The sequence below is a fragment of the Sciurus vulgaris genome, assembly GCF_902686455.1.
Source record: "Sciurus vulgaris genome assembly, chromosome: X".
NCBI classification, from domain to species: domain Eukaryota; kingdom Metazoa; phylum Chordata; class Mammalia; order Rodentia; family Sciuridae; genus Sciurus; species Sciurus vulgaris.
The window spans coordinates 58280397-58292686 of record NC_136471.1 but is presented as its reverse complement, the minus strand read 5'-3'; the positions used below and the strand labels follow the sequence as shown (position 1 = coordinate 58292686).

General features: G+C 31.5%; 1 protein-coding gene across 2 annotated transcripts in view; it reads left to right on the top strand.

Annotated features, from left to right (window-relative positions):
* Window positions 1–12290, top strand: part of PCDH11X (protocadherin 11 X-linked) — a 739590-nt gene that overhangs the window by 39679 nt on the left and 687621 nt on the right. For both annotated transcript variants that reach the window (XM_079123016.1, XM_079123015.1), the window contains one exon: window positions 8687–9270. In XM_079123016.1, the coding sequence (XP_078979142.1) occupies window positions 8731–9270 (540 nt within the window). In that variant the 5' untranslated portion in view covers window positions 8687–8730. The remainder of the gene's footprint in view (window positions 1–8686; window positions 9271–12290) is intronic.

Below are 12290 nucleotides of genomic sequence, written 5' to 3'. Positions count from 1 at the left end.
TCAAAATCAATGTGAAATCAAATTTTGAGACGGATACATTTCAATAATTTTGTGAACTTTCATGTTGAACACAGTGAATCAAACATTACCCTATGTAAATGTATGATTACACAAACGGTATGCCTCTACTTCGTGTACAGAGAAACAAGTTGTACCCCATTTGTTTAGAATAAAAAAAAGAACACAGTGAAAATATTGCATTATGTGACTGACTTACTATAAGAATAACCCTTACCACACCACTTGCATTTCAATTTTTTTTTAAAGATGGCATTTTATTGCCAATTTTCCTTAAAGTGATATGTCTGTGAATGCCCAAGGCATAGATTCACAGGGAAACACAAAGATCATTAAGATTATTATTTTAAAAATGAAAACAAAGTATCTCATGTATATGCCAAGATTACAGTTTGATTATTGTTTACTAATCCAAAAGCAAAGACCAGTACTGTATCCAGCTCTGTAGCAGCAGAACTTGTATATTCTTGATTTCTCATTTGACACTACCTAAAGACAATTTGAGGTTAGCATATTGCTTCTTTTATAAAGGAAAAAAAAGTAGCAGTGGCATATAACACTTCTTTCAATTTGATAGAATATTACCACTTACAGAGAAGTGTCCTTTATACTTGTAAGAAAACATAGAGTATAAGGAGTGAAACTTAGGATAAATGGAATCATTTTTAACTGTTTTATAAATCTGAACATGGTTTGTGGTTATCGAAAGTGGTAAACATGATAAAAGGAAATCAAGAAGTTTAAATAAGAGGAAACTATAAATACTTTGAAAAGGTGCAGGACTACATAATTGATTCAAATATTTTGTTTAGTGATATTTAGGAAACTGTTTTCCCAAAGAAAGTTTAACATAATTTGTAATGAAAATAACTGCAGGTAAAAATAGTGCAAAAAATATACTGGAAAAATTGAGATCTTTGAATAAAAGAGAATTCATAAAATAATGAACTCTCCAAGTTTTTGTAAACAATTCCTTTTGTTTCTTGGAATCTTTGCTAGTCCTTGTAGTAATATATTCTGACTGGGGGCAGTGAAGAATTCAGAACAAAAGACTTGGATATCAAAACCTCCAGGAAACATTTCTTAGGCACTTATATATTTAGCACAGTGCACATACACTACTAAATTAAATATAATGGTTTACTAATTTTTGATATGTACTTAAAATAATTAATTTGCTTTCAGAGTGGAGAATTTCAGTTTAAAATATGAATCTATGAAATTATGTCAATTCAGAAATAGGAAGAATTTTAAACTCAAATTTTTATTTTTCAAGAGGTGACTCTTCAAGTATTATGTAGATTTTTACTGGTTAATAGAATTCTCTTAAAAACATCCAGCTTTTACTGCTGATATTTGTATGCTTTCAAATATATTAATAATATTTAAGCAGGACCCAACAGATCTCTAAAATTAGATTTTTTCAAATTTAGCAATTAAATACACAAATTGATGTTTGAATGATTAGTATTGCATTTATGTGTGAAATTAAAATCTATTAAGACAAAAGTGAAATAATAACTCACTATAGATTTGAAAAAAATAGCAAAATCAACAAAACATTTTCTTAAGTATTAACTTAGAGGAATAATAAAGGTAAACTTATAGAAAGAGTTGTCTTTGTGTGAGCAATTTGTAAATGCATTTGTCTGGTATCTGTTATAGATCTTATACCTTTGTGCAAACCAGTATTAACCCTACATATGAATTTATCTTATGACTAAAAAAAATCAAGAATTAGTATTCAATTTAACTTAAAAGTTCTGATTCCATTATTAAAGATGATTATGCATCATTGTTTTTTTTCCTTAAATGTATCATAACTGAAGTTTCAAACATGATCTACATGTATGTACCATTTATAGTTCAAATGGTTTTCTAATTATTTATTAATTAATGTTATTTTAACATTTTTTTAGTTTGTTTTTGGTTTTCAATGGAAACCAAACAAAAATCACAGAAATAGTATTAAAGTATACATGAAAGAATAATAACTAAGCCATACTGCTGATCCTATAGCTTGAGGAACCTGTTATTAGATGGTTAATAAACCAAGCAACAAGATAGGTTTTAGAAAGGCAGTATGTCATTTTCACTTAGTTCTTTATGATGAATAGCTTCTCATTGTGGATTATGTCACTCCAAAGTCATTTTACCAGGAAGTGCTTAATTGTCTTCCTGAGTGAATAAACACAGGTATTAAGGACAAAATCCTTCTCCTGATTGCTTGCAACTGTATTATTTTCTATAACTAATATTTTACCTGAATTCGTTTTCTCAGACTATTTACTAAGATTGTGTTTTCAAACACCATTTCCACCATTCTGGTGGTATATGTCATTTGCTTTTAATTATTGATTTTATTGCATCATGATTTTGATAAATTAGCAGCTGAGAAAAACAAACTCGTATACTGAATCATACTGAAATGTACATAGAAGTAGGAGAATCATCTGATAAAATACCTTGATCCAATATTGCATTTAGTATATAAATGTAGGGAACTGAGTAGTCAACAACAATAACAAGTTTTTTTTTTAATTTTTTGATCCTGAAGATTGAACCCATAAGCTCTTAGCCACTGAGCTACATCTCCAGCCCTTTTATTTATTTATTTTTTAAATTTTGAGATAGGGTCTCACTAAGTTGTTTAGGGCCTCACTAGGTTGCTGAGTCTGGACTTAAACTTCTGATCCTCTTGCCTCAGCCTCCCCAGTTGCTGATGTTACAGGTGTGTATCACCACACCCATAAATATTAATATATCAATTTATTTTTCTTCATAGATAACTTAAACATTAATGTGATAAACATAATGCCACTTATTCTGTCTGCTTAGACCTGTACTATTTTAATAATTAATGGAAAAAACAATTAATGAAAGCTATCACTAATCCTTATGTATCTGAAACTCAAAATAAACTGTTCAACAAATACCCAGTGATGTCACAAATTTATCCCAAGAAAATATATATTCCCAGAAACCATATTTTGTTAAGAAATAACCAAAATGACCATGCTTAAACCTTCCATTATTAAATAGCACTTCTCGGTACCCCTTAATATTTTTTATTTTTATGATCCCCTATTACCTCCATCATTTTACTCCACATAATAGATGCCAAGCCCACTGCTTTCTGTTTCATCTCTTTTCTTGTACAAGCTTTTTCCCTTTACACATGGGTATTGTGTAGCTAGGTAACTTTTACCTTCTTAAAGCATGATCATCTAGAGGATATATAAAGTATGAGATTAATGACTTGTTCATAGTTCTATAGACTGTTTATTTACTTAAGATATAAATTAATACCTGAAGATATTCATGTATATAGCATAGTTGTTAATAAGGTTTAAGTGAAATAACTCACTTGAATCATTTAGAGCAATTAAAATCCTAAAACAAATGGAAATTCTCCTTTGAACTTTGGTGAATTTAGGATTTATGTGTTAGGATGATCTGGTACTTATTTAACAACATAGATAAAATAATTATTGGATATAATCATGATTAAATTTGCCTCAATATTATAAAAGAATATATGATGATGGGGGAGCATTATATTTTTGCCATGAAACACAATCTTTCTAAATTCTAATAAGCACAGTCTGAGCATTGATTATTCACAGATTTTGAATCCCTGGTAGAGAACACTGCACTAACTGTTGTGAAGTATTAGAATGAGTCAACAGTGAACATTTTAGAGAAGAAAGCAGCAATGATGGAATCCACTTCTCAGAGAAGTTTAGAAAATCAGATACATATTGAAAGAAGTACAATGAATAAGCCCTTTGTGGAATGATATTTAATGAAAATACTATTTATATAATTTTAGTACATTAGTGAATATTTCATTTGGATATCTCAAGTTTCAAAATCTACGGGAAAGAGTCATGTCAGATAGGGCAACCAATGCACCTGCCCCCATTCTGCTTTCTGTGACCAATCCCTTTGAAAGAATTGCATTGCTCCAGTTTGTCTTTCTCCCAGTGTTGTTATATTTCTTGCAATGGCCTAGTTTCCTTCCTTTCACTGTGAGAACTATCTTATTGTTTAGCCAGGATGTGAAAGAAGTTTTGCTTGTGCATGAGAACACCAATATAGAAGTGACATAAAATATTAGGGATGTTGAATAGAGTATGTTTTTCTTCATGAGACATTAATCAGACTGATGGGAGTCAAGAGGAGTTAGGATAATGGATTGCATATAGCTCTCTTATTTTCATGTAGTACTTATATTTGTACTATTTTAATAATTTATTTTTGTAGCCTATGAACCAGCCATTCACATGGAATTAATTTTAATGTGCCACAAATGAAATCAGCACTGTAACTAAGGAAAATGTAATAAGAACATGAAGGAAGGCATGCCTTGGAATTCTTCTGAGAAACCATTTGAATTATCAGTTGTCTTGGCATGTGACTGTTGTCTTAGCTACTTGGGAGGCTGAGGCAGGAGAATTGCTTGAGCCCAGGACTTCAAGACTAGACAAGGCAACAATCTAAGAACTCTACCTCAGAAAACAAAACAAACAAAAATAACAATAAGGACAAATCATTTCAACATCACTTTTGTGACTTGAACTTGCCAGAATTGTATATATGAGAGACTTACTTTCCTTGCCTAATTACCTTTTTTAATTAATTTGTTAGAAATTATAAAATGACTTCCATTTTTATTATCTCTAAATTTTGAGGTGTTTATTTTACTTCTGCTTTTGTTTTTTCTGATTGTCCAGATTCTGTCCTCCTAAGTACAACAACTATTGCCTGCTCAATCACTATGTATTGCCAAAATGGGCCATCACTGAAATAGTAAAGGCTCTGCTGAAACTTGTAGAAGTTTTTAATTCTCTTTCTTTGCTTTCATTGTGCTTACCCTATCCATTTACAAACTAGGCATAGTCTATATTAAGAATGGTTTGTAAGGGCAGGAAAGGGAAAGAAATCTAAACTTGTCATTTTATTGTAAGAGAGTGAAAAATTAGAGCCAAAGAAAGTATGTGTGTAGGTAGATTTTCCCTGGATATCTGAGTTAAATTTATAACGCTTCCATAAATCTAAACAGTGACTATATCCATATTCTGTAGCTAAATTTCTGTACTGGTCATTAAAGAATTAAACTCAGCATCTTCAAGGAAACCCCATTTAATGTTAAAGATAAAAATACATTTCAAGTAGTAAATATAAGGAGTAGAATAGAAATCTGGAGGTTGAAGTTATTTAGACATGTATATTCACATCCTAGTAGAGTCAGAATTGAATTCATTATTCAGTAGTTATATACAGACATAAAGACATGCTAGAATATTTATATTATCAAATATAAGCTCTAAGATAGAAGGAATTTCATCTGTTTTGTTCACAGATGATCTCTCAGTGCCTAGAATAGTGATTAGCACAGAATTTGATTAATAAATATTTGTTGGATAAGTGAATATGCCCTCATGAATTCAATTCACCCGAAAATAATTACTAACTAGAGAGTAAATATGTCTTTTAGGTTGGTTACATGTGTATCCATTTAAGCTTTAAAAATTATATTTTTTCCATGTTTTTCCCCTTATTTTGAAAACCTCTGTAATAATTTCAAGTGATGAAACACATCTTTAAATGTTTGATTTGATGATAGAATTTGATGATAGGTAGTGTAGAACAGATTTAGAGTGATTTGGGAGAAGGGGACTTCTTAGAATTAGGTCACTATCTTAATTCTTTTTCTTGTGTAAATACTGCAACATGTATGCAATGTTTTAAAAATGGTCTGTAGTATTCTTCTGCCAGTTGTAATAATGTGCAATACCTAAGAGTAGAGTAAGAACAGTGATAGTTTCAATTCCAATTGTCACTATTTCATTTTTATTTTTCCTTATGTTTGCATGGTATTTATAAAATCACACACATAGTCATTCAAAATTTTTAGATGTCCTAGATTCATAGTGTATAAGATATGCATGCATGTATGCATATGAACTAATAGTATCAATGATATATTTAAAATTTCACATTCATAACAAAGTAGAAAACTAATAATTCACAAGAGACCAAGTCTTGAGAGCAGGTTTCTATATTATGTAGTCCCTATGCTCATCATTGAGCAAATGTTGCTAAAAATACACTACAGTCTTTTCTTGTTGTTTACTATGATGATGTTTTCAGCATTAGTATTTCTAACTATTACACCTAAAATGTTTTATAAATGACACCATTTAATCAACAGGAAAGAGGTTGTATATAATTCTTAATGTACCTATAATACAAATTTTTCAAATTCTGCAACTAAAATCCATAAAATGAGAAGTTTAGTGTTTATGTACTTCATCTCTTGGTTTCATTCATGACCTAAACTATCTGAATTTTTGTAACATATTCATTTATTCTTTTACTGCTTGCAAAAAGAAGGATTTCTGTTTTTTAGCTTTTCTCTTTTTCAAAATTTCCATATGCATGTTTTAAAAATACAGATGTATATCTACGCAGTTGGGCAATTAAAGATAATATATTGTCTGGCATAATCACAGCATATTATCATTAGCAAGTTTTATATATATCACAAGTCCTCCTTTTTTAGACACATTACTAAAACTTTGTTAATACTATTGCTTAACAAGAAATATTGAGATATTGAGAACTTTATTAATTAGATGTCTGTATACATTGATACTTTTCTGTAATTGAATCTCAAAGGATCATCTTTCCATCTATCTTTTAAAACTTCTGAATGTCTTAACAACTGCATTATTTCTTGCTTAATTATAAAAAATATAACATCTGATTGGGTTCAATGTGGTGTGACACAAATTTCTTTTTGTGTTCACGTTTCCTACCACTAATACCTGGAAGCACGTTAGAATTCTTTGTGATTCTAGGGATGAAGAAATACTAATATGTCAAATTAAGATTATACAAAGCCCATCAAACTAAAAATATGAATTGAGAATTAAGAAAGGAAAATGAAGAAAAGAACTAGCAAATTATAAAAAAAATCAAAAATCTTGTTTTGAAGGAGGGTACTGGGGATTGAATTTAGGGGTAATCGACCACTGAGTCACATCCACAGCCCTATTTTGTATTTTACCTAGAGACAGGGTCTCACTGAGTCACTTAGTACCTCCCTTTGCTGAGGCTGGCTTTGAACTCCTGATCCTCCTGCCTCAGCCTCCTGAGATGCTGGGATCACAGGCATACACCACAATGCCAAGCCAAAATTCTTTATTGAATTTGACCATAAGAATAAGAACTAAAACAATTTGTAAGACTTCAGTGAGTTGAAAACATAAGTAAGGGATTAAAAAACATCAACCAAAGATATTGTTTTTGACCCACGTTGCACTGGCCAAAATGATATTAAGTGCCTTATTTTTATGATTTTAAAACTATCCATTTTTATGTTGACAAATAATTATATATATTTATGGTAGCAATATGAATTTTTTATCTATGTAATAATTTTAGAAATATTTGATCTAGCTAATTAATTTATCTGACACCTCACCAACATATTTTTTGTGGCAAGAATGTGATGCTAGTCTTTCAGCAATTTTCAAATATACAAATCAATGCCTTTCTTATTTTTAAACTCTAGTTGAGCTATTCTTTATAGTTGGTCAATTCCTGTCAGTTTGCAGATGTAAAATTTCACTTTCATATATACTATCTTTTGTAAAATGAAAGCATAAATTCTCAGAGTAAGATGTCATCCAATCCAACTTCCCCATTGAGTTGTTGGATGTCATGTAACAAATCTATAGATCTAAACTAAGTAGACCTGATGCCTAAATTAGATCCAATGCAAAATTAAACATAAATGCCTATGCCTTCATGTCATTGGTACCTCCAATGGTAAGGGATTCATTATCCCCTGAAAAATATTTTTTCCCTCAGAATGCTTGAATAAGCACCTGCTTATGTTGATTAGAATGTTGCCTGCCTGTAATTTATATCTATTTTTGTTTCCTCATCCAAAGAAAGAAAGCTCCAAAACCCTTGACATATAGTTTCCCCCATGTTTAGGCATTTGTCACATTAATCCCTCTTCTCTCCCAAAAGATTTTTCTTTAATTCAAATTTCCTGAGTCCTTCTCATGTCATGATTCTTTGACTACTTTTATGGAGATAAAGTTTTACCTTTTGGAGCCTAAGTCTTAAAATATTGACTATTGCATAAAATATATATTACAAATAAAATCATTGAATTTGAAACCTGTATTATAATATAAAATAATATTTTTGTGATTGGTAATAAATATTTTATTTTAAATAACTATTGAATTAAATATTTCAGTTACTTCTTTTAGCTTTAATTATTTTGGTAAAGTATCTTTTATGTATTTTATCAATAGTGGACACTTTTACAAATAAATTATGTCTCTTAATTACTATAGTTATCTTACTTTTATCTTTCTTCTTAATGTGAAATGCACATTTGATTGAAAACAATTTGTCATTAACTTATTTAACACTTTCAATTGTGCTAATATTTTAGTTAATCATTTATAATTCACAACCAAGTCTTCAAATAACATGCACTTTTATGATTGACTGCTTAATAACTTAATTTTTTTCTCCCCCTTTTTTTTCTCCTCCTCCTCTCTGCTTTCTCTCTCTCTCTCTCTCTCTCTCTCTCTCTCTCTCTCTCTCTGTCTCTCTCTCTCTCTTTTGTTTTCTTCAGTTTTCTGTGGGTTGATACAGAGAACCGTCACAATCGTGCCTGGTATGGACTTGTTGTCCGGGACGTATATATTTGCGGTCCTGTTAGCATGCGTCGTGTTTCAGTCTGGCGCCCAGGAGAAAAACTACACCGTCCGAGAAGAAATGCCAGAAAACGTCCTGATAGGCGACTTGTTGAAAGACCTCAATTTGTCGCTCATTCCCGACAAGTCCTTAACGTCTCCTATGCAGTTCAAGCTAGTGTACAAGACAGGGGATGTGCCACTGATTCGGATTGAAGAGGGTACTGGTGAGATCTTCACTACTGGTGCTCGCATTGATCGTGAGAAATTATGTGCCGGTGTCATGATGGATGCCCGTTGCTTTTACGAAGTGGAGGTTGCTGTTTTGCCGGATGAAATATTTAGACTGGTTAAGATACGTTTTCTGATAGAAGACATAAATGATAATGCACCGTTATTTCCGGCAACAGTTATCAACATCTCGATTCCAGAGAATTCGGCTATAAACTCTCGATATGCTCTCCCAGCGGCTATTGATCCTGACATAGGAATAAACGGAGTTCAAAACTACCAACTAATTAAGGTGCGTTTTTAAACCACTTTTTGATGAAGACGTTATTTCCTTTCTAAAAGATAAAAGGATCTTAGTGTACTTCAAATTCTGAGTAAACCATCACCTCAGTTTTTCAAAGTTTAATCAAAGCATACTTAAGAAAATTCATCAACACAGTTTGTGCAATTACATGGGCTTTATTACCTTTCATTGTACATAATCATTTTCAAACATTTCTGTGTCCTTAAATAATTATGGAGGTTAGACAAGGAACTAAGCTCTGATGCTTAAAATCAATTGCTTACTCAATATCTTAATCTTAATCTGCGTAGTCATGACTGCCAAAAACTTGACCAAAATGAGCAAATCAAAGCATTAAGAATGAATCCACAAACCTATCCTTTTTTTTCGGTTATTTAGGTAGGAAACTCTGTCTTGTCATTTGAAAAGATGTCAATCTATATGAGGGGTGAATAAAACATTTTTATCACTATTATTTCTGAATATGTATAGATTGATGAGACATTTTTCATGTGATTTCAAGTTAAGGCAAGATCTTTAAGTATCTTCTGAATGGTTAAAGTGAAATTAAATTTTAGTGTGCTTTTAGAATATTTTAATTTTGTTTCAATTCTTTGAAAACACAGTATTAATTTATTACAAAAGGTAAGTTGTGGACTGGGGTTGTGGCTCAGTGGTAGGGTGCTTGCCTTGCACCTGTGAGGCACTGGGTTGGATCCTCAGCACCACATAAAATTAATAAACAAAATAAGGTATTGTGTCCATCTACAACTAAAACAAAATTGAAAAAAAGGTAAGTTGTCCATTTAGCACAAAAAATTCAGTTTTGACTTGATTTCAGCCTGGGGAAGGGAAAACTCATAGATTATGTGTTATCCTTCAAAGTGTGTGCAGAAGGGCCACATTTACTAAGTAAATAGGCAAATTTTAAAAATTATCAATAGAGTATAAAGAATAGTAGAAAACTCAGATTTGGGTATGTGAAATAGTAGAATATACTTTATTTTTCTTGGAAAATACATATAAAAGAACAAGTGTACAGATTTCAAACTGATAAAATGAGGATTTTCAAAATTTATATTTTGTGATTATTCATTGTTAGACTATGTTTCACATGGATAATGTCTAAAAGTATTCATAGAACACATAGATATGATATTCTGATATTTATTATCTGAAGATTTGGAGCCTGGAATATGTATACTATGAGAAAACTGATCAACTTATGCCAATGTATTATAAAGATACATATTTGTTTATAGGTACTGTATTAATCAGCTTGTCATTGTGGCTAAGACACCCCTCCCCAAGAAAAACAATTTAGAGGAGAAAAGATTTATTTTGGCTCATAATTTCAGAACTTTCATTCCATCATCTTTGGGCTTCATTGCTTTGGGCCTGAAGTGAGACAGAACAAGGTGGCTGAACAGTGAAAGAAAATCTGCTCAGCAAATACCCTCCCAGGGTATGCTCCCAGAAAACTACTTCCTCCAATTGGGTTCTACCTCCTACACTTTCCATCACCTCCAAATAGTCCATTGAAATTATTAAATAATCAAATGGATAAATCCCCTGATGAGTTTACAACCCTCATGATCCAATCATTTCCTGAAAGCCTGGCCTCTGAACATTGCTGCATTGGTAAACAAGCCTTCAACACATGAGTCTTTGCGGGACATTTCGTATCCAAATCATAACAAATACATTCAGAAACTGAAGGCTACAGATCTCTTAAGTGAATTATTCAAGTAAAATACAGATGTGTTTGAGTACATGAAGTAAAATTAGAGAGGGTTAGAATATCCATAAATAAGCTTCTATAGGTCAGAACCCTACAGTCCATCTCCTTATCTCGTGAAATGGAAAGTATGTGTAGAAGTCAGAAAGATACAGTTTGGTGCTAAACTCTTAATAAATATGCTACCTCCTGCTTAATCCTTCTGATTTTTAATTTTTTCAATGGAAATATGTGAATGATGACATTATTACACAGGCAAAATTGGGAAGAATAAGCACTAATTATAGAGTAGATATATCAGCATTAAATGTTTTGGGAGATGCTTTAAAACATTAGACTACTTCTATAAATGTGAGGCTTATTACCTCAATTTATAAATTGTGTAGCAGACTGGATATCTCTAAAGCAATAAGACTTTGTTCTGTGATGGACGTTTTATAATCTGTGATATTCAAAATGATAACCTTATGCACGTGTGGCTACTGATACTTGAAATGTGGTGGTGCTACTAAGGAATTGAATTTTTAATTTAATTTTGTTTAAATTTTAATAGCCACAAGTAGTTACTGGTTAGCATGTTGAACAACACAGCCGAAACAAAAATAGTTTCTTTTGAAATTATAACTAGTAGGTAAAATCAAAATTGGACCTTAGCAAATTGAAATCAACTATTAGCAATAGGGTCTCTCCACCTGATATCATGACAAACATGTTCTTAAAATGCATTGTTCATGCAAGGAATAATTTTGTTATTTCTCCCTCAGGACAGATTAGTGAACTTTCAAGAAAATTCTGATTATTTTCGAAAGCTACTAAATAAATTCAGATATTACAAGTCAACCTGCTGATGTAATTTCAGCTTTATTAAAAGTGTTTTTATTTGGCTTACTTTGTCAACAAATGACAACAAGACAGGCTCAGTAGAGGTTTTTAAGGTAAATAGAAATAGGAATACTCTAAAGTTTCTTTCTGCTTTAGAAGAAGTGATAAGCCTAAAGTAACTATATGATATACCAAAAACACTGGGGTATCTCCATGGCCTTACGGACAAATACTGTACTGAGTGCTTGTTAAAAATAATGAGAATGGAACACAAAGCATAGCCCCAGGTGTGCAGAGGGCCATGACATGGGTTACATTCACAGAATGCACTTTGACTTGCAAAAAGGCCCTATCATGAAAGTGGCATGTATGCTAGGGAAAGGAGAGTTAAAAAAAAAAAGAAAAGAAAAGAAAAGAAAAAGAAACATGTTTTGATTCATCTGTAAACTTTAGTAAATTTTACAATTTG